The sequence below is a fragment of the Nicotiana tabacum genome, chromosome 6, assembly GCF_000715075.1.
Source record: "Nicotiana tabacum cultivar K326 chromosome 6, ASM71507v2, whole genome shotgun sequence".
In the NCBI taxonomy this organism is placed as follows: domain Eukaryota; kingdom Viridiplantae; phylum Streptophyta; class Magnoliopsida; order Solanales; family Solanaceae; genus Nicotiana; species Nicotiana tabacum.
In genome coordinates, this window is record NC_134085.1 from 215,841,429 (window position 1) to 215,864,470 (window position 23,042).

The 23,042-nt window shown below is 35.8% G+C and overlaps 2 protein-coding genes across 3 annotated transcripts; one reads left to right on the top strand and one right to left on the bottom strand.

The window, feature by feature from the left end:
• The first annotated feature begins 6,846 nt into the window (after window positions 1–6,846).
• Window positions 6,847–15,122, top strand: LOC107809119 (histone deacetylase 5). 2 transcript variants are annotated; one of them, XM_075256696.1, is made up of 14 exons: window positions 6,847–7,107; window positions 7,203–7,404; window positions 7,904–8,050; window positions 8,158–8,270; window positions 8,572–8,783; window positions 9,826–9,890; window positions 10,088–10,258; window positions 10,463–10,549; window positions 12,048–12,162; window positions 12,249–12,379; window positions 12,918–13,111; window positions 13,265–13,394; window positions 14,554–14,618; window positions 14,723–15,122. In XM_075256696.1, the coding sequence occupies exons 1-14, from the start codon at window positions 6,962–6,964 to the stop codon at window positions 14,886–14,888; spliced, it is 1,944 nt and encodes a 647-aa protein (XP_075112797.1). In that variant the 5' UTR covers window positions 6,847–6,961; the 3' UTR covers window positions 14,889–15,122. The 2 variants fall into 2 exon arrangements, with proteins under 2 accessions (XP_075112797.1, XP_016489204.2); XM_016633718.2 differs by having other exon boundaries at window positions 12,258–12,379.
• Window positions 15,123–15,848: 726 nt separating this feature from the next.
• On the bottom strand, window positions 15,849–20,713 carry LOC107809126 (DNAJ protein JJJ1 homolog). Its single transcript, XM_075256694.1, has 4 exons — window positions 20,040–20,713; window positions 16,490–17,767; window positions 16,200–16,258; window positions 15,849–16,099 (listed from the first exon to the last, which is right to left on the bottom strand). Exons 1-4 carry the CDS (start codon window positions 20,520–20,522, stop codon window positions 16,042–16,044), a joined length of 1,878 nt encoding a protein of 625 aa, XP_075112795.1. The 5' UTR covers window positions 20,523–20,713; the 3' UTR covers window positions 15,849–16,041.
• Window positions 20,714–23,042: the final 2,329 nt, after the last annotated feature.

Here is a 23,042-nt window from a genome sequence, read left to right on the forward strand (position 1 = left end):
CTTTGATACTTGTAAGGTTTCACAACCAACTGATTTCTGTTTGATGTTTCTCCCATATTCTGTTGATGAGGAACAGGCTCATAGACAGGTTCCATTTGGGGATTCAGTTATTCTTTGTTCAGTTCCCCCTGTCAGGTTGCCCTAGATGGAAGAACCTGTTTCATCACATGTTCCTTCTTCTGGTGCAGCTTCATTTAACTCTTTTACCAGCCTAATAGCTTCATCTTCATGTTCCAGTCTCTTAGAAAGAATGTTAGTTTCATAAAAAACTACATGTACACTTTCTTCTACACACATAGTTCTTTTGTTGTAAACTTTATAAGCTTTGCTATGTGAAGAATATCCCAAGAATACTCCCTCATCACTTCTGGGATCAAACTTACCTAGGGAGTCCTTTCCATTGTTGTGCACAAAGTACTTACATCCAAATGCCCTAAGATGGGATATATTTAGTTTTCTACCTTTAAGTAACTCATAGGGAGTCTTCTCTACAAGTGGTCTATTCATGAACCTATTAATGATGTAACATGCAGTGTTTATAGCTTCTGCCCAGAAGCTACGTGGCAATTTACTAGAAAGAAGCATAGTCCTAGCCATATCTTCAAGAGTCATATTCTTTCTTTCAACTACTCCATTTTGTTAAGGAGTCTTAGAGACAGAAAAAATATGATCTATACCATGCTCATCACAAAATTCAGCAAACTTAGAATTTTCAAATTCAGTTCCATAATCAGACCTAATTGATGCAAGTTGATTACCTAGTTGTTTCTGAGTTTTTCTTACAAAGGCAGTAAGCATGTCATATATTTCATCCTTAGATGTTCAAAACAATGTCCAAGTAAACCTTGAGTAATCATCAACAAAGCACCATCACATATTTCTTACTATATCTACTTAATGTTCTCATTGGACCATAGAGATCCATATGAACCAGTTCTATCGACCTGGTCATGCTTACCACTTTCTTTCTTTTAAAATAGGATCTTACCTACTTCCTCCTTGCACAAACTTCACAAACTTTGTCTTCCTTAAACTTGATGTTAGGCAGCCCTATCACCAGGTCCTTGGAGACTAATTTGTTGAGTTGATTTAGACTTGCATGTCTAAGTCTTTTGTGCCAAATGAGGGGATCATTGTCCAACACACTTAGGCAAGTGAGTTCATTTTCTGAAAGAGTGGATATATCTACAATGTATATATTGTTTACTCTTTTTTCCTGCAAACAATCTTGTCAGTGGTAAGATTTATCACAAAAACATTTGGTAGAGGTGAATGCTACCAAGTTACCTCTGTCACAATTGTGATACACTAATTAGGCTATATTTCAAGTCATCTATCAAGTAGACATTCTCAATGGAATATGAGTCTGTCTTACCTACCTTTCCAACCCCAATGATATCACCTTTCTTACTATTTCCAAAGGAGACATTACCTCCTTTGAGGTACTCAAGTGAAAGGAACTGGTTATTGCTTCCAGTTATATGTTTTGAACATCCACTATCCATGTACCATATTTGGTTGCTTCCCTTCACTTTGACCTCTTGTTTATCATCTGATTCTCCAATGGCCAGTGTTTGTTCATCTCCATCTTCATCTTCTGAATCCTCATCTGAGCTTTCTCCCTAGGCAGCCACCATAGCCTTCGTTGATCCTTTGTTTTTCTTGGGATGAACATGTTCCTTCTTCATGTTCCTTTCCTTCTTCCATTCTATTTCCCATTGAGGACAGTTTTTGATCATGTGGTCATTCTTACCACATTTGTAATAGCCTTCGTTAGCATATTTTTTAAGGACCCTTGGTTTGTTGTAAGTTGCACCTCTTGAAGAACCTTTTCCTCTCATTTGATACTTCTTGAAGTCCCTCGTGATCATAGTCATTTCTTCTTCCTCTAGATCTGCACCTTCAGTAATTTTGAGAGCCAGACTTCTTTCTTTCGTGGGAGCATCCATATTCATGGCCTGCCTTCTCAGTTCATAGGCAGTGAGATTTCCAGTCAACTCGTCCAACTTGAGAGTGACAATGTTCTTCGATTCCTGAATAACAGTGATTTTACTTTCCCAAGTAACTGGCAGAACCCTTGTCAAAATTTTCTCAACCTTGTCTTCTTCAAGGATAGTCTTTCCATGAGAATTAAGTACGTTTGTTAGTATTGTGAACCTTATATACATTTCTTGGATGGTTTCTCCTTCCTTCATGGTGAAATTCTCATATTGAGAATAGAGCAGTGTTCCTCTTGATCTCTTCACTTGAGAAGTTCCTTCATGATCCACTTGTAAAGTGTCCCAAATTTCCTTAGCAGTAGTGCAGCTTTGAATTCTGTTGTACTCGTCTGGACCAAATCCACACACAAGTCATTTCTTGGCCTTAGCATTCTTTTCCCACTTCTTCAAGTCCTCACCAGTGCAGTCAGCTCTAGTCTTTGACACATCCACTCCTTCAGCATTCTTCTTCGTAGTATCAGGGGACCATCGGTAACAATGTCCTAGAGTTAATAGTCCTCTCCGATGATATGATCTCTCATCCTGTTTTTTCACCAGGAGTAGTACTGGCCATTAAAGAATGGAGGCCTCACAATGGATTGTCCTTTCCAGTTTCCAGGTGGTACACTCATCTTGATCTGTTCCTAAGGTGTTAACCTCTTCAAGGATAATTCGCTCTGATATCAATTGATGTTCTATACCTTAACACCACACAAAAGGGGTGGATGATTTGTGTGGTGCCCAATTTTTCGTTTAATCTGATTATAGTAGGACCTGGTTTTTCTATGTGTTCCAACTACTACTGTTGCGGAATTATAAATACAGAAATTAAAGAACACAGAGATTTTATGTGGAGAACACCTGGCTCAAAGGGTGAAAAAAATCATGACCTACCTTCCAGTAGGACTTTTCCAAACTCTCCACTAAAATTACTGAGCCAAAAACTGCATTTACAAAAACACTTTTGTAAAACTAGGATTAACTCTAATCCCGTTGTAGCACACAGCTTCAACTGTTGCAACAACTTCAAGTTAACTCTAACTTGAAAACACTGAGTACCTAATACAATTGCTTCTAGATAAAGCTGAAAGGTACAATATGAAAACACCTACTAAAATTGAACTAGAATAAAAGACAGACACTTGGAACTGGTTCTTCTATCTGGTTCAAGTAGCTTAAGGATTGCACGCTTGAATCACATATAAATTGCTTGCAAAATTACCTTGCTATTTTGCTCTCAATTCAAGTTTAACTTCTGCTTATGTGCATTACCTGTAAAAGAGAACAACACTAATACTTATGGAGTTAGTAATTAGAGATTGACTAGAATACTGATGCTACTCTTCCTTGGTGGAAGAGTTCTAGTTGGTTTCATCCTCTAACTCTATCCATTTCTTAAACCGTGTTCTCTTTGTGTAAGGATTCTTTCTCCTTATCCAATATGCAACCTTTTCGATCAGGATCGGGAGATATCATTTCTGGTAAGTGATGTTTATCTCCTTTGTGTGCATCTCACATGCTTGAGTTGACCTTATGTTCAAAAATAAAAAAAGTATCATACCAACAAAAAAAAAATTGTAAAATCCGCAATATAAATGTACATAACAAGATAGCGTACTACTAATTTCCCAAATTTTCCCTCCCCAAAAAGATTGTGGTGGTGACTACAACTCGTCAAAATCTCTAACTTTTCCTGGTTTACTTGGTAAACAAGTTACATTTAGAGACTTTTTTACACCTATAAATAGGAGATTTTCCCACTACATCTACAAGATACAAAAAAAGAAAATAAATTCTCTCTTTGAAATCTTTTCCTTTTTCTTTTCTTTGGTAAAAACTTACCTGCACCGGGTGTTTACACCCATTTAATAAACAAATAACACGTGTCACATTATTTAACTACAAGTATTAGTCTTTAATCATAGTTAATTATCATGTATTTTCCATATCATCTTAAACAATAATATTAAAAATACTTAATAGAGTCTTGCAAAGCTCCGGTCTGTAGCATTAATGAATGACGGCATGGATTTCTTGTTCACTTTACGTGCCATCATTAGCCTCTACAAATACAAAAATTAATTTTTCTTCTACTAGGGTAACTATCATTATTTATATATACATTTTAACTTTGAAAAATATATTAAACATTTTAACTTAACAAAGAAGCATTTACTTTAGCATACTCTCAGTGGAACACATATAAAGATTAACAAACGAAAAAAATTTACGAAATAGAACTCTGCTTTGCATAGTTATATTGTTTCAGAATTGATCTGGTTTTACTCAACTAATAATGGATCTTCTTAACAAGACGAAAATTTAGAATACATAATGAGAAGAGTAATCTGCATAATATAATAGGTTAATATGGTCTTGATGTTCTGAATTTTAGGGTCTAAATAGAGGGTCAAATTTCTAGTTGACTCATCTATCCTTTATTTCAAGTTGTTCATCGAAGCAGACAACTTGATTTGGTGAAGGAGATAGTGAAAGTTCTCGTACCATTAAAGGTGCTCTTCTTGATGATGCAAAACTTTGGAAGTAGATCGGATCGGAAATAAAAGAACACCCTCAGAAGACAGGAGTAAAAGAAACAAGAACTAAGAAGTGACGACAACCCTAATTTTTTTAATTTAGTATGACCTAATTTTATTTTTTATTATTTAAAATAAGACTCCTAATAGACTTTATATTGTGTTCTATGATTAACTTAACTACATTAGGTGGAAATACCCGATACGGGTAAATATTTACCCTTTTCTTTTTATATATTATTTTATTGCATTTCAAATAGAGCCCACACATTTATTTTTTCTTTTCCTTTTCTTTTTTTAGAAAAGCATTTACCTTTTTATTGTGTTATTCCTTTCCTCTCTTACCTCTAGTAAGATGCCAATTAACTAATCAATTTGTCAAATTAGGATCAAGTGAGATCTTAAACATTCTCATATTTACCAACTACCATCAAACGTGTATTAAGTGGTCTAGATTATATTCTAATCTAATTTAGAGCGTTATGTTTATGGTTATTTCTTAGGGATTTTTACATACCTATACACTATTGAAAACTTTATTACTAGAAATATTCATATTTAGTTAATTACCCGACATAAACAAGTTTTGTCTACAAAATATATACATTCCACCTTAAAAGACTTTCAATTCATTATTTGTGCCTTTAATCAAGAGATTTAGTTTCTCCCTTTCTTTTTCTCTATTCTCTCCCCTCTTCTCTCTAGATTCTCTTTTTCTCCCTATATCTCGAGTAAACGGAGTGCTTTGAATAATAACGAATTTCCGAACAAAATCTGCTATCTAATAGACTTTGGTCAAAATCTTTTTTCTTTCTCTTCTTTTAAACCCAAGAGTAATAGACTTTGCTCTAAAAGACGCATCTCTAATTTTAGTGTGCAATTATCTAAATACCCTAGCTGTCTAGAGATTTACGAACTACGTGACCTCACCTATATAGGTGGTTATTTTAAGAGAATATGTTTTGATAACTCATAAATCAACGAGTAATTTTAAATTAAACCTAAATCTTTAACTTTTTCCTTACCTCCTCTTGTATATGGTAATTGGTGTAGGTAGATTACTTTTAGTTTCTATGCGCATAAATAAAAGAATTTTTTTTTAGTTTACGCATAAACTGAAAATTCAAACCGAAGGTAAAGTCATTCTATTTACCATAGTAAAAATAAATTGCATACAACTAATTATATATTATACAATTTATCTACAACTTATATACAACTTATCTACAACTTTCATACATTATTTCAACTCAGTTATATACAACTACAATATCATACAACTTGAATATAATTTTTATACAATATCATTCAACTTTCATACAATATTTAAATAAAAAATATACATAAACAACAGAATATAATTTTTCTACAATTTTACTACAATTTCTGCAGTATAATGCATGTCATGCCTTCTTCTTCTTCTTCTTCTTCTTCTTCTTCTTCTTCTTCTTCTTCTTCTTCTTCTTCTTCTTCGAGTTTCAATATGAATTCAACCAAAATCACGTCTAATCTTCATCAAAACACTCTAAAAAATGAGATATAAACTCCAAACAATATTCTCAATTGTTTGCAACAACACCTAATCCAAACGAATAATGATTTTTGACAACCCAAATTCGAATTCAAAGTTTCAAAGCTTTTTAATGGCTGTCAATGGTGGAATTGTTGCTCTCTTTTCCTTTGCTTTACATTACTGGAATTAGGGATTGAGATATAGAGAGAGACGTAAAGAGAATTCCCAATTGTTTACAACAACATCCAATCCAAATAAATAATATTTTTTGAAAACCCAAATTTGAATTCAAAGTTTCAAAAAATTTTAATGGCTGTCAATAGTAGAATTGCTGCTCTCTTTTCCTTTGCTCAACATTACTGGAATTAGGGATTGAGAGATAGAGAGGGACGTAGAGAGAGAGAGAGTGCATGAGGGAGAGAGAATAAAGATGAGAAATAATTGATTCCTAATATAAAGTGATACTCATTTAATTCCTAAAGTGTATATAATTGGTAAATTTGTATATAGGAGGTAATTAAATTGAAATTTCAGTAGGGGGGTAATAAAATTTTCAATAGTGTATAGGTATGTAAAAATCCCTATTTCTTATGTGAATCAAAATTTTAATATTCATAATCTTAAATTCTTTCCCTAAAAGTTATCATCCTTTTTCTCGGGAACAAGTTTTTTTCTCCTACAAATAAGCTTATCATCTAATTCAAAGTTTCCCTCCATTGCGTTTCAACTTTCAAACGATCTTTGATAAATGGGCCTCAAGACTGGGCTTTACGCCACAACTGCTTTTTATCCTGAAGGAAAGCCCATTATTTAAAAACACCAAAATCTATTCGTCTTCTCTGCCATTACTACTAAATTCTACTTTCAATCAAACTGGAAGTCGAAGTCATCGCTCAAGAGTTGTGGTGCCACGTCATCATCAGTATTCTTCAATGGCATCCAACTCTAGACGAGTTGGGCTGATATACGATGATCGAATGTGTAAGCATTTTGATCCAGACGATCAGTATCATCCCGAGAACCCGAATCGTATACGTTCCATTTGGAAAAAGCTAGAATCTTCTGGAATTACTCAGAGGTAATAGTATGTTCATTTTCCTTTTTGTTCTGTTTAATGGGTATATTGACTGATAATCGTGTTTTTTTTTGTGTTTTTTTTTGTTTTTGGTTCAGATGTATTGTTATGAATGGGAAGGAGGCAGAAGATAAAGATATAGCTTTGGTTCATACAAAAGCTCATATTGACTTGATTAGGAATATAAGTTCAAAAAAAATTGGTTTAAAAAGAAATAAGATTGCTGCTAAGTTTAATTCCATATATTTCAACGAAGGCTCTTCAGAAGCTGCTTATCTTTCTGCTGGTTCTGTCGTACAGGTAAAGTTACTTTTTTTTTTTCGTAATACGTCAGAAATTGTTATTTGCCCCTTTTCTTTATTGAGTACTATTTGGTTTGGTGTGAAACTTACAAAGTTTTCCAAATAATGAATAGTGGCGGAGCCAGAAATTGTTATAAGGTGATTCAGAAGAATGTAAAACTGCCACATTTAGTATTATAGAACCACTTTTGCGAGAAAGCTCTTCTTTTATATATATTTATTTATTATTTATTTCAAGGGGATTCAAAAATTAAAATGCATGCAAAAAAAATAACTTTTCCCTTATTCCACAGTGTAATTTTTTGAATGAAGGCCACTGATCAAGCACCTGTTGTTAGATGCTATTCGGACAATGTAATATGGAATTTTTTGTGGGACAATTCTTATACTTGCTTTACTGTGCTGATCAATTGCTGGGTCCTCTAATATTCTTGATTCTTTTGCTGCACCTATGACACTATTTTAGGGCTTTAATCATGTGTGTATGAATAACATAGGTTGCTGAGAAAGTTGCTGAAGGAGAACTAGACTCTGCCTTTGCCGTTGTTAGGCCTCCTGGACATCATGCTGAAGAAAATGAACCAATGGGATTTTGTTTGTACAACAATGTTGCTATAGCAGCACGTTATCTCTTGGATGAAAGAGTAAGAGTTTGTTTCAGTTCATCAAACTTAAGGTGGATTCAAAACTTTGAACAGTTGTTTGAATCAACTCAAAGGTTTTATATGTAGTACGGTTAATTTCCTTGCAGCATGATTTGGGGATTAAGAAAATTTTGATTGTTGATTGGGATGTCCATCATGGAAATGGCACTCAAAAGATGTTCTGGGATGACCCTCGAGTACTCTTTTTTTCTGTGCATAGGTACGCATGTGAAATCTCCTGATTGCTACTCATATTTGTTTATCCATTCAAATGTGGCACTATAGATAGAAAAAATCTAGATCTTCTTAGAAAAGATTTTTGACTCAAACTTCACCCTTCTATATTCTCTCCTTTCGAATCCTTGTGTAGTCTTTATGGTATTTCTCTAGCGCTTGAGGGCTTCGGGATGTAAATAAAGATGATTATATAAAAAGCTGAATTTAGTCTCTTAAGGTGTATATTATGTACCATTGACGGTCTTAATTAGGCCCTCTTTTTTTTTTTCTCTAAAAAAAATTAGGCACGATTTTGGAAGTTTTTATCCTGGTGGTGAAGATGGGTCACATGTCATGACTGGTGAAGGGCCAGGAGCAGGATATAATATAAATGTTCCTTGGGAGAATGGCCGCTGTGGTGATGCAGACTATCTTGCTGTGTGGGATCATGTCTTGATTCCTGTTGCCAAAGAATTTGGTCCTGACATCATCCTGATCTCTGCAGGATTTGATGCAGGTTAGCTAGAGCTTGGTTTTATTCTCCATGGGTCTTCTCATCATTTTCTGTAGTATTTCTCTTTTCTCATCATTTTTCTCTTAGTTTTGATTTTCGTTTCTTAAGGCTTTTACAGCATTTTACGATATTTATTAGTTACCAATTTGTTGATTCTTTATTATGCTTGCATGCATGATACAGTGCTTGCTTCAATTTTCTTTCACTTTGAAAAAAAATATTTTACTTTTACATGATTTTGTAGTTTCATGTTTTATTTTAAACATGACTTGGACTTCCCTTAATATAACGTAAACATCATTTTCCTTGCGTTATGAGATTAATCAACTCCACTTTTTAGTGATAATTCATTTTTTGAATTTATTAGTGCTGCAAATATAATCACTAGTGTCCTTAAAAGTTGTCCATACCAAATTTGATAGCTCAAAATCTTCTTGACTTTATTATTTAATATTGGTTTTCTCAAAGACAGATGATTTTTATGTTTAGCTTTGGGATAAAGACAGGATAATGCCTGAATGTGTCTGGTTCATGATACCTTGCCCTTGTAACTAGAATGGTTGGTGTTTTGCATACAGTATGCCTTCCATATAATATGAATTATTGAACAAAACTAGGATCGCGAAAACATGTGCTTAGAAAAAGTGGTGTGATTACTGCTATTTGTATTTCCAGACAAACCTTTTTCATTTTTATTTCAATGTTTAACCCTTTTCATTTGTATTAAATGATTATTCCAGCGATTTTGAAGCAAAATCCTGTCTTGTACATCTGTTAATATATCCCATTTCGTTTTGCGTAAATTTTGGAGATTGGTTTCCTGTACACGTGTTAGTTTGTGAATCTTCTATAGATTTCTTGTCACGGCCTTTTTTCATTGGTTACCGTGGTTGAAATGGAAATAGCTTTGGTGGCACGAGACATAGTAAAATTCCGTATGAAACAATTTGAATTACTTTTTAATCTTTGCTCTCATGTATTTGTTGAACTTCTATTCAGATTGGCATTCATAGTTTTAACAGTGTTAATGTTTTGATGTGAATAGCTATTGGTGATCCTCTTGGTGGATGTCGTGTTAGTCCATATGGATATTCTGTGATGTTGCACAAGGTGAGCTCTAAGTAATTGTCGCAAGTAGTCTTTGATTCTTGCTAGTGATATTCTTACTTTTTTTCTATTTATGTCTTTCCTCCTGTATTTAGCCAATGGCATGTGAATATATGCTTGTTTTTTCTTTTTCTTGTGATTTCTTTCTATAAAGTGCATATTTAGAAATAATACTTACCTTTTTAATTTGCATATTTTAGTTGTTGGAGTTTGCCGGAGGCAAGATTGTAATGGCACTAGAAGGCGGATATAATCTGGAGTCTATAGCAAATTCTGTCCAAGCTTGTATTGAAGTGTTACTAAAGCAAAAACCGATTGCTGGATCTTCTGAGGCATATCCATTTGAATCCACATGGCGAGTGATACAGGCTGTAAGGATGTTTCTGCCCTAACCCATACCCCTGCTCCTCCCTTATTATTTTTTTTCTTTTTATCTATTTCATAGCCATAAAGCATCTTGCGGACTGATTTTGTGTCAGTTAGCCAAATTGCCTGCACATTAGGAGTAACATTTTGGTTTTACGGTTTAAGGCTTGTGTACTCAGTTTTTCCTTGTACACCATGAATGTGTTCAGGTACGTGACAAATTGAGTGCATTTTGGCAACCACTTACTGAGAGATTAACGGAAAAAACAACTAGTATGAGAACTCCTTACATTCAGGTCAGATTTCTTTTTCTTATTTTAGTATCATCAATAACCTTCTTGTGAACAATTTCTCCTACACAAGTTGTTGGAGCCTGTGTTTCAAAGGTGGGAGAAACAGTGACAGCAGACATATGTTGAGGCATGAAGTATGTGCTAAAAGCTTTATTTGTTATCATTAAAAAAATAAAAAGATATAGTTAAAATGAAAACAAGAGATGGAAGAGATGGAGAAAAGATTGTGATTCATTGGTAATCTGCAGTTGAGTTTAGAATATTTTAGCATGTTAGGAATTGTCTGCCATGGGATATAGACTTTGCTTAAACCTCCACATACTGTAGCCTCAAGGTTCATAGGAGGCACCTGGTCCCATAAACGTTCTATTACCGACAGAGTGAGATGAAAACTGTCAATTAGAATGGAATCATATAGGAGTGCTTGAGCAGAGCCCACCGTTAATGGAACTTGAATTGCTGATATCAGTTGAATTATTGAACTCCTTTGTTGTGATAACAATAATGTCATTTTGGCAATCATAGTATTAAAAGACCCCCTTTGCCAAGTTCTACTTTTGGCAATCATGTAGGAGTGGTTGAGCAGAGCCCACCGTTAATGGAACTTGAATAGCTGATATCAGTTGAATTATTGAACTCCTTTGTTGTGATAACAATAATGTCATTTTGGCAATCATAGTAGTAAAAGACCCCCTTTGCCAAGTTCTACTTTTGGTTGCGATGTTCGTGGATAGCAAGTCCAGGGGATCATTTTGGTGTCATGATTCCTAAGTTCAATGCTTGGTGCGAACTAGTGGTGGCAAAATGGTTAAAAGAAATCAGTTAACCATCCATATTATCCTTAAAAAATGGGTTGGATAATGAACTTTTTAAAAACGGGTCAAATATGGTTAAGAACCATATTATCCATTTAGAAAATGGATAAACAATGGATTTAACTTTTACATTTGTAAAGCCTCAAATTGGGGTTCCTCAAGTTTGGGAAACTAGAAATTCTCCCAAAAGTGATCATATTCAAGAAGTCATGTATAATATGGTCCGTTGGTTAACCCGTTTTTTATTTATATTAAATATGGGTCGGGTCAGATAATTTATCCGTTTTTTCATTACTCGTTTTCGACCCGAACCATATCCAACCCGACCCGCATGTTTGCCACTCCAAACTGTGAACTAACTGATAAGTAGTTCAGTTGCTAGAGTTAGTGCTGGCAAGGAATTGTGCAGACTTAAGGTATGAGGTCACACATTCTAACCAATGGATGCCTTGTGTGCGAGTAACAGTTGGATGTTGACATTTTGGATGGATTATCAAGCTTTATTATGCTTCCTGAAATAAATGAGCTTTACATCCACACAAAAAAAATCACAATGTATCACAACGAAATCCTCTGGAAAACTTATGCTTGTTGCTCCTTGTACCTTTAATATCATTTCAGACTCTTATTGATGCAGTAAACTTGTTTCTGCTTCAACTTTAGTAGATTTTCTTACTTTGTTTCAGGCCATTAGCTCTGATTCTGAAGATGAGTACGATACCTCTCAGACGGTATCGCAAGAACTCGAGAAGGATATTGAGAATATCATACAACCATTTTCAGACCTGAAAGTTAATGATGGTACAGTCGTAACAAGTATAATATTATGTTTACCTTGCGAGAAGTTGCTCTTTTGTTTCTGAAGATGGTGTTTCACGATCTTTGAGTTTACATAGGTCAAGCATGCACAATTTCTCACACTTGGAGGGCAGAGCTTTCGAAGATTGATATATGGTATGCCACATTTGGGTCAAATATGTATCAATCAAGGTTCCTTTGCTATATTGCAGGAGGACAGGTATAGCTTATCATGCATTCTCTGAACTGCTCATCTTCTTTTTAAACCTTTTGCATCATGGGGTAGTGAGTCGTGACACAAAGTAAACAGCTTTCTTTTTGGTTTCTTCTGAACTTCCACCTCATCTTCCTTCCCCAAATTTCAGAATGTATGCGAATACTTGTTTTCTACAGTAGCTAGCAGGAAAAGTATTTCTAATGTGTGAGAAATTTCTGAATAAATCATCAAATATGTTTATACAAAAAAAAAAAAAAAAAGCTACCTAGTGCATTTAGAACTGATGATGCAAAAACATTTCTTACTAGGATTAATAATGTAGAAAGTTTGCCACGTATATTACCAACTTGAAATGGTTGGCATAGTCGGTCGTAATTATTTCACAAAACCGTAATGATTCTCAATTAGTCAGGCATCTTACAATAAGAAACCAGTCTAATGTTAAGCTGAGCTTGATGCTGGAGAAAGTCTAAATAGTATTGAGCTTTCAGCTCGACACAACATTCTTTTTTGCATTTCATAGCAACAAAATGACTTCCAGGTGGAAGGCATGCAAAAGCCATGTATTGGTTCGTTGGATAAAAGCAAGCCAAAGGAGATCATATGGAAAACTTTTCCTCATCGTTTGTTCTTTGCTCGCGAGCGTACAACTACATGGGGTCCGGGTGGGGTTGCTTTTCTTCACCCTGAAAGCAACAGTGAAGAAAAAGCTTATATGTGCCTATATAGGATAACGTATGTGATTCTTTCCATTATCTGCAATGATTTCTCCTTTTGTGATAATTAGGAGTTGGCCAATTTTGTTGGCATTTTGTAATAAAACAACCTTTTGTCGACTCTTGGTGATTTAGAATTATAACTTAATATTTCTTTTTTCTTTTTTTACAGGCTTGAGCAATTTAATGATGTTTTACTTCAAGAGAATGTTACGAACTTTGACATGAACTCCCCTTTGTTTGACATGACTGACTTACAATCTATTGAAAACAGCAAATGTGTTTCAGCAGAGGCTGTCAAGGTGTGTTTTTAGCTCTCTGTATTATTCTCATGAGTTATTCTTTAGATGCAATCTGTGTAATTGTAGTGAAGCGCAAAAGAGTTGGTTCAAACGCATGGAATACCTACAGTAAGTTCAATCTTTTGTGTTAGCTTGGGCCTTTAAGATTTTCAAGCATTAGATTGTCTATTATTCCTACACTCCATATTAATGGCTCAAATAGTTAGCATCTTATGGTTCAAATACTGTAAGATTCAGATCGGCTTAAAAACATGGTAGCATAAATATAACTCTATATTTTCTGCTAATTAGTTCACTAATAATCATTTCTAGGATGTGTTTGCTAATGCAGTAAGGTATTGGGATAGAACAATTACTACTCCTGTGTGATGGATGGAAAATTTTGTGTTGACAATGAACGATAAGAAGTATAAAGGAGGATAAGGGTGAGATTTAGTGAACCCTGAATTTGCGGAACAAATTATTTAATATTGAAATGAAATGAACCAATAGAGCAGATGAAGGACTCATTTTGTCAAACCCCAGCTGATTTAGGATTGAGAGGTAGTTGGTTGATTGATAGTAAAAGATGATTTGCGTCAAAAAGAATGTAAAAATCTTGGGGCTACGCCTACACTATGGTTATCCGTTTGTGCATCAAACATATCAGACAGAATAGTTTTTCTTCTATCCAAATCCAAGCAATCAAATATGGCCTCATTGGATTAGCTTATATTTTGCTTTGGCATACAATTCTGTTTCTTCGTCTCACTAGAATTCCAGATCATAACTTTTCACTAGACTTCCCAATTGAACAATTACATGGGTAACCTGTGAGTCAATGAGGAATATTAACTAATCTTTTGGGCACTCATTTATCTCTTACCTAATTATATTGAAGCTGATTTTTCATCAAAATGTAGTCTTTCCAACTCTAGCCTATGTTGTCAGCTGCTAAAGAATATGCCAATATTGTCAACTTTTCAACTCTAGCCTATGTTGTCAACTTAACATGAAAAATTCCTATCCTGGAGACCTTTTTTCAGTTTGAGAAAGTAGTTAAGATGCTCTTCGAGTAGTCTTATTCCTACCCCCTGCCCCAGACATCTGGTCTTTGCTTGACATAACTCTGAGCTAGATGATTTTTCTCATGGTATGATGTTGCTTGACTCTCATGTAGAATGGCTGGTACCATAATGTTCTTTACCTTGGAAAGGAGAATGGTCTTCCTATTTTGACAATGACGTAAGCGTGCTGCCTTTTATTTTGTATGCTCTTTTTTTTAAAAAAAAATATGTATATTCTTGTGAAATTGAATCTCATCCAGCACCTTTCTGCTTCTCTATCAGATGCCAACTCTCAGATATTGATAACTTCAAATCAGGTAAAGTACTTATGTGCAAACCATCTAAAGAATATGCCAATACTCTGATTAGAGGGTTGGTAGAAGGAAAGCAGCTCTCAGAAGAGGAAGCCACCATTTACATACAAGAAGCAGCTAGCAGAGTATTGTGACTACGTTTTCCTTCTTGTTTCTTTAGCTGCTAGATAATTATGTGACTATGCCTCACAACATATGCTCCAGAACTGTTTTTGTACCATTATTTTTTGATGAAGCAACTTGCTATCATTTTTTTGGGTCCAGGTGTATATAACTTATAACATCTGACGTAGATGTTTGCCTGTATATAACTTTATTAGATTGACATAGATTCTTGCCTATGTAAAGTGTTCTCTACGTGTTCTCTACGTCCCTCTACTTCCTTGCTCTCGTTACAGTGTTTTGGCTCAGTGTTGCAAAGTAAAAAATTATGAATGATTATTTGGTCACGTCCATTGATGTTGTATTTTGTGGTTTATAAACCTTGCAAATGCAGGTGGTAAATACGGCCGTGATTGGTATTCTATTATGGAATAGTTGTATTGATATCTTTTCATTCTTGAGTCATTAAAGGTTGATATTGACCATCGTTTAAGCAATAGAGATTGAACTACAGCCTTTCTCAAAAAGTTCTACAATGCCAGCAGTTGAATCAACTTTAATAGATGATCGTGTTAGATTATCAATTTTATGCTGTTGTCCAAATCAAGATTTGAGCTTCAGTTGAATTACTAAAGTTTCGCTTCTGCAGTAATTCTAGTTTGTTTCTGTTATGACTCGGTGACTGAAGTTTAACTTTCCCATTTTTAACAGTACCAGAAGCTTCACCTCGGTAAAAGCTCTTTACTATCCCATTTTTAACAATACCCGAAGCTTCACCTCGGTAAAAGCCCTGTACCATGTTAATGTGTGTAGTTATAGTTAGTTATTATCCCTCGTCAGTTGTGTCATTCTTTCATCAACGTGAAAAAATATATATATTCAACCCATGTGTTAGCTATATAAGCTTCGGTTTCAGTAAACTTGAGTGCTTCATTATTTGGTCACACCAGTTTTCCACTTTTAGATGCACAGATTAAGAAACCGTGTTCATCTGCAACGAACATAACGTAGTCATCTATTATCAAAGAACTTTGTATTTTTAGCTCATTTTGAATTGACTATGGTATAAATGATCTTTTCGTAGACAGTGATCTATAAACCATAAAGAATAAGAATAGCGAACAAATAATCAGCCTCCAGCTCCTAGGAACCAGCTTGAATTGCAGACAATGAGATTCTCTAATATCACCGAGACTTTAGTTTGGCATGCCCCGTCGCTCCTAGATGCTTATGTAACTGATTCCTATGATGGGAGAAGCAGATAATTAGATATGGGAACAAGAGGAAACGTAACCTTATTGATCAACACATAGATTCATGACTCAGACTGTAGCATCACAAACCTTGTATCAAATTCCTCCCCACATGTCTCGCACGAGTTGCTAGAAAATTTGGATGTTCCCTGAATTCATATGAAACTGTGTTACAACACATGATTTCAAAGCTTGGTTACAATCAGGAACAAGAAAACTAAAAGAAGGTTTTTGGTCCTTATAAAAATTCACTTAGTAGGTACAGAAGAGAAGTTGTAAATTCTCAAGATAGTCACTGCGGGGGGTTTGGGTGGGGGGAGGGAAGAGATTGGCATCAAACAAGACAGAATTATCATTAGAACAGATTAATATTTGAGTACCTTATGTTTCCTTCCTTTGGTTGCATCTTTTGATTTGGTATTCTTCTCCTTCTTTGCGGTAGTTTTCTTGGCCATACCTTGGCTTGGAACTTTTTCACTATTTCGCGAAACGTCACTTCCTTTGTGATCATTAGCAGTTTCTGCTGGAGACTCTGATGACGGCTCCTCGAAAGCTGAGCTCTCATTATATGCAGTATCTAACTCAGTATCAATACCAACTTTAGTTGCATAAGATCTAACATCTCCTCCACCTTCTTCGTCTTCTTCTTCTTGTGGTCTCCTGTTTCTTTGTCTCCGGCCACCCCTATTTCTCCTAGTACTTCTACGATTATTATATTCCATGAAGTCCATTTCATCGTTACTGCTTTCACCCTGAACATTCTTTGCTGAAGCTTGACGACTGCCACCTGGACCTGCATTCTTCCTACTTTTGCGGCCAGATACCATAGCTTCAAGAACACTTGCTTCATCATCATCTAATCCAGGTTCATCAGCTACTCCCTTTGAATCATTGCCACTTCGATAATTTAACCCATCATCTAATCCCTTTGATGTGGTCTCATCTTCGTCGCTGCTTTGAACCTCATCATCCTCACATTCATCTTCTTGAATTCGCGTACTACCTTCAAATTGCTCTGCTAACTCATCCACTCCATCATCCGCAGATAAATCAGCTGTTATATCACCATCAGCTACCTTTTGCTCCTCACTTGCCCCATCCTCCACCAACCCTTCGTATTCATCATCTTCGTCATCAAAAGCTTCTCTCAAAGATGCCACCTTCTCCTTATGCTTCTTGGATTGCTCATGATTTTTCCACTGTTTCTCGCTCTTGAACTTCTTCGAACACACCACACAGTACAATTCATTCCCATCTGCCTTCCTTTTCCCATCCTCATCCCATTCCTCCTCAATTTCTTCATCTTCCAACTCCTCCGCCTTCGCCCAATCAGGCTCCACGTATTTCTTTGCTTTCTCAGCCTTCTCTCTCTCTAACTCCTTCTTTCTCTCCCGTTCCTTTTCCCTCTTCCTCTCCATTTCCTCATTCCTCTTCATCTGCATGTCAATCACCCTCTTATCTCTCTTTTTCACAAACTCCGCCAATCCTCTAACAGTCTCGTTGTATTCCCTTCGTGCCTTTTTCCTCAGCTTCTTGTTCTCCTCCTCCATCACCCTCCTTGACTTTCTATTGGGTCCCGCCATCACGTCATACTGATCTACCCAACAAAAATCCATCACAGTAACAAATCCTAACCAATAGTTATAGAATGCTGTCACCTGCATCACAACGAAACTCAGTGGTTACTAATACAGTAATACATACTGCATTTTACAACAGGATGCCCTTAAAAAGATTAATAAGGGAATCAAATTTCAACTCAAGCTGCTACTTTGGATTATTAATGGGACAAGAAGGTTTAATTTTTTTTATGGACGGAACCAAAATGTGGTTCTTTTGGACTCAAAGTACACAAATAGGTGGTAAAAAAAATTACATTTTTATATATAGCGCCATAATACCTGGCGCTATACAGTAACAGTAACGGCACCGTTAATGTATAGCGCCAGGTATTGTGGCGCTATACTGTAAAATCTGACACGGCCAGGTATATCGCCACAATACCTAGCGCTATACATACATCATTAATGTATAGCGCCAGGTATAGTGGCGCTATACATACATATTTTATATCCCCTCCGTCTTCTTCGTCGATTCATCCTCCATTATTTTAACTCCCCTCTCTTCTTGGTCCCCCACCCCAGACCCGTTTCTTCCATTATTTAAAAAAAATTTAAATTTTCTTTTTGGGTCCCCCCGACACATAAAACTCGAAGAACGTAGGTCCCACATTCGAGTAGAGCTTCGTGTTATTGTTGATTCACACTTCCGGAGTCAAAATTTCAATCTTTTTGCTTTCCGAAAATTCTAAATCGAGGTATTTCGATTTATTTTAAGTTGAAACATTTATAATAATGCATATTATTTGATTTGTATGTGTTCTATTACGGTTTGTGTTTTTTTTTCGAAACTATATATGGGTTCAGGGCTCGATATTTTGAGGACCAGTGACACCAAACTATCATTAATAATTATGTGTTTTTATTATAATTTAAATTCATATTTTTAATAACTTAATTGTACAAATTATATATATATATATATATATATATATATATATATATATAATTATGTGTTTTTATTATAATTTAAATTCATATGTTTTAATAACTTAATTGTACAAATTATATATATATGGATTTTTATACAATTATTAACTTAATTGTACAAAATTTGCATTTTCAACAACCAGTATAAGATACTTAAACAAAAGGAATTCTAAGCTAAAATACTACACATTACTACGCTACAAGGCTCTAAATTTTACTACGCTACTAGGCTCTACATTTTACTACGCTAAAAAGGTCTAGATTTTACTACGCTAAAAAATAATCTAAACTAACCATAAACAACAAATAAATTTAATTGCAAATAAAATACAAAACGGCATGAAAACACATATATATAAATCAGGATATTAACAGACAAATTTATTTTACAAATTTATAATTTTTTAGAAAACACTAATATTAAATCTGGATAAATTTAACATGCTAGTTTCGAAAAAAAAACACAAACCGAAATAGAACACATACAAATCAAATAATATGCATTATTATAAATGTTTCAACTTAAAATAAATCGAAATACCTCGATTTAGAATTTTCGGAAAGCAAAAAGATTGAAATTTTGACTCCGTAAATGTGAATCAACAATAACACGAAGCTCTACTCGAATGTGGGACCTACGTTCTTCGAGTTTTATGTGTCGGGGGGACCCAAATTTTTTATCTTTTTTTAAATAGTGGCAGAAACGGGTCTGGGGTGGGGGACCAAGAAGAGAGGGGAGTTAAAATAATGGAGGATGAATCGACGAAGAAGACGAAGAGGATATAAAATATGTATGTATAGCGCCACTATACCCGGCGCTATACATTAATGATGTATGTATAGCGCCAGGTATTGTGGCGCTATACCTGCGCGTGTCAGATTTTACAGTATAGTGCCACAATACCTGGCGCTATACATTAACGGTGTAGTTACTGTTACTGTATAGCGCCAAATATTGTGGCGCTATATATAAAAATGTAATTTTTTTTTATAACCTATTTGTGTACTTTGAGTCCAAAAGAACCACATTTTGGTTCCGAACTCTCTAGGCAAGCTCTCTGACTATTCAACTATTCAATCAGGTACTTGGCACATAGTTACCGGCTCACTCTGCCCAACAAGTCTTAGGGGATGGGAAAAAAGTTATATTTTCCACTCTGAAGAAATTGTATTCCTAATTCCTAACTGGTAGGAAAAATAAAAAAGAAGATTTTGCTATTGAAACTAAAACTGCAGCAAAAACCGACACAATGTGATCAAATAGTAGCAAAAAATGCATTGGGGAATGAATATAACGAAGTCCTCCTATATGGATATTCAAAATTTCTATACATGCTCGAGAAACAAATACTATACAAAAAGAAGGTGTTGAATTACATGCCTGAGCATATGGACTGTCCAACTTTCCCATGAGAGGAGCTTCTTTTGGCAAACCTATACCTAGCGTCCTCGCAAAATTCAAATCGTTTTGGTAGATTTTCTCGAAGAGATCACCATAGACCTTGTAAAAGCCCTTGCCTGTATCGGAGTAACCAGAATACACTGAATTGGAAAAGAAGGAGAATAAGTCGGGGACAGAACCGGAATTAGACGAATTCGTTGGACCGGAATTGGACGAGAAGAGTATCTGAGAGCGGTGCGAGTCGTACCAAGCGCGCTCCCGCGCGTCGGACAGGACTTCGTAGGCGTTGACGAGCTCCTGAAACGCAGCTGTGGCTTCGGATTCCGGTACGCCGGATTTGACTAGCTTGTCAGGGTGGCGTTGCAGAGCGAGCCGCCTGTAGGCGGACCGGATCTCGTCGGGGGTGCAGTCACGGTTCACGCCTAGGACCTCGTAGAGGCATCTTTTCTCCGACGACGCCATTATCGACGGGAAAGAAAGAAAGACTGGTTTTCCTTTTCTTTCTTTCTTCTTGTTTGCTGAGCGCCTAACGGTGATTTTATTAGGGTTTTGTCAATCGGGGAAGGGAGGTTGCATTCCTTTGCGGGCTGTTTGGTTGGGAACGGTAAAGGAACCTTGTTTAGAACGGACTACAACAATCAAGTCCAAACATAGTGCTGTTTTAGAAATTCAGTACTTGCAAATATTTGTTTGATCTTATAATAAGAGTATTAATCCTAATCTGTTTAAGCGACGATGATTGATATGATAAATTCTTTCATTCATGTATAAATAAGTAATATGCTTGTTTAACCAAAAAAGTGTTAAACATCTTTTAGTTAAACTAATTAATTATGAGATATATGATGAAAGGTAAATTTTAGCCAAATATAATTAACTCTAAATCAAAACATATTGAATATCGCAATCGAAGGAGGCCAAGTTTACATAAGATTCTTTAAGATAATTGACAGGCATCAAATGTAAATAATAAGTTTACATTTTTGATATGTTTGTACTGTACTTGTAAGAGCAAAGAAGGAAGAGAGGGAAAGTTATTGATAACTAAGAGGTCTGTCTTTGTTGATTCAACAATGATGATTACAAAAAGGTGTAGCCGAAATCTGGGCTGTTAGTTTGTTGTTGTGGATCTCCTCTTGTTCTTATCTTTGATATACTGCTTGTCACGACCCAAATCGATGGGCCGCGACGGGCACTCGGTACCTTACTCAACCGAGTACCAACATAACGTATCTTTTCATGTCATACTATCATAGATAACTGAGTTGGAAGGTTGTCGTGAGATAAGTAAAATACAACATGTGATACCAACTTATAAAGAAGACATACAGGCCTGTAAGACCAAAATAATCACTCGTACACTATAGACCGACAAGGCCATACAATCTTTTACGTACTTGACATCCGTCTACAAGCCTCTAAGAATACATAATTTTCATAAAGGTCGGGGTAGAGTCCCGCCATACTAAACAATACACGTCTAAATCATACTAACCAAACAAGCAACTCCGAAGCAAATGGAGCGCACCAACATCTTCCGCGGAGCTGATAGTCTACTTAGAGGGCTCTCGACCTGTCTATCGGGACCTACGGGCATGAAACACAACATCCCCAGGTAAAAGGGACATCAGTATAAATAATATACCGAGTATGTAAGGAATAAAAATCAGTAAATAATAGACATGAGAGAAACATGGAGTAAAAGACTTGACATGTACGTGTGCATAGCTCTGTGAGTCATTTCATTTTTATAATGTCATGCATATGCGTATAAATATCATACCATGCATAGGTATATGCGTTCATAGCATCATCAAGCCTCTGAGGGCATCCCATCATATCATTTCAGCCACTGTGGGCAAATCATCAACGTATACCAGCTGATCAGGTGGTGGTGCGTATATAACGCCGTAACCTTTTCACATATCTCATATACGTATAATATACATATATACGCGTGTATAACACCATCTGGTCATAGGTCCATGTAAATGAATGCAATGCATGATAAGTACGTCAATACAATCTCTTGGAATGTCATGAGACCATTACGCCTTTGAGTAATATCGTGAAGTAAAAAAATTTCAACTTACGTATTCTTGTGAGACCCATGAACATATGATAGAATAACAAGATACAAGGGAATTCAAGAACATAGGTACTCCTAATACTTCTATGAATAGAGTCATTGTAACGACCCGGCCGGTCGTCCAAAGAATTAATACCCCGATCCCCTATTAACTGCTTTCCCCAAGTTTATTTCTGCTAATTTGATTTGCCGGGATGTTCGGTTTTGAGTTTCGAAGAGTTTTGGGACACTTAGTCCCTAAATGAGAGCTTAAGTGTTGGAGAGTTGACTATAGTCGGAACAGTGGGAAGACAGCCTCGGAATAAAAATCCGATGGTTCTGTTAGCTCCGTTAGGTGATTTCGGGCTTAGGGGTGTGTTCAGATTGTGTTTTGGAGGTCCGTAGCTAATTTAGGCTTGAAATGCCGAAAGTTGAATTTTTTAAGTTTCTGGTCCGATAGTGAGATTTTGATCCGAAGGTCGGAATGAAATTTCAAAAGTTGGAGTAGCTCTGTAGTGTTGAATGTGACGTGTGTGCAAAATTTCAGGTCATTCGGACGAGGTTTGATAGACTTTTTGATCGAAAGCGTATTTTGAGAATTTTGGAGTTCTTAGTCATAAATACATGGTCAATCCGAGGTTTCGATGTTGTTTTAGGTGTTTTAAGGATTGGTACAAGTTTGGATAGTGGTTTGTGATTTGTTGGTACCTTTGGTTGAGGTCCCGGAGGCCTCGGGATGAATTCAGATGGTTGACGAAAAGATTTTGGAGTTAGAGTTGCAGCTTCAGCTGCTGGTTCTATCATAACTGCACCTGCGGTTTGGGTTTCGCAGGTGCGGTGCCGCAGAAGCGGCTCAGAGGTCGCAGAAGCAGTTTGAGGCAAAAAGGGAATCGATCGCAGATGCGGTCAGGTAA

Bases quoted from the DNA above. Each gene is read 5' to 3' on its own strand.
- LOC107809126 (XM_075256694.1), bottom strand. From the start codon at position 20,522: ATGGCGTCGTCGGAGAAAAGATGCCTCTACGAGGTCCTAGGCGTGAAC. The intron at 17,768-20,039 runs GCATGTAATTCA...GTTGTGATGCAG, and splicing joins TGGACAGTCCATATGCTCAG to GTGACAGCATTCTATAACTA. The intron at 16,100-16,199 runs GTTTGTGATGCT...CTCCCATCATAG, and splicing joins GGGGAGGAATTTGATACAAG to GAATCAGTTACATAAGCATC.
- LOC107809119 (XM_075256696.1), top strand. From the start codon at position 6,962: ATGGCATCCAACTCTAGACGAGTTGGGCTGATATACGATGATCGAATG. The intron at 10,259-10,462 runs GTAAGGATGTTT...GAATGTGTTCAG, and splicing joins CATGGCGAGTGATACAGGCT to GTACGTGACAAATTGAGTGC. The intron at 13,395-14,553 runs GTGTGTTTTTAG...ACTCTCATGTAG, and splicing joins TTTCAGCAGAGGCTGTCAAG to AATGGCTGGTACCATAATGT.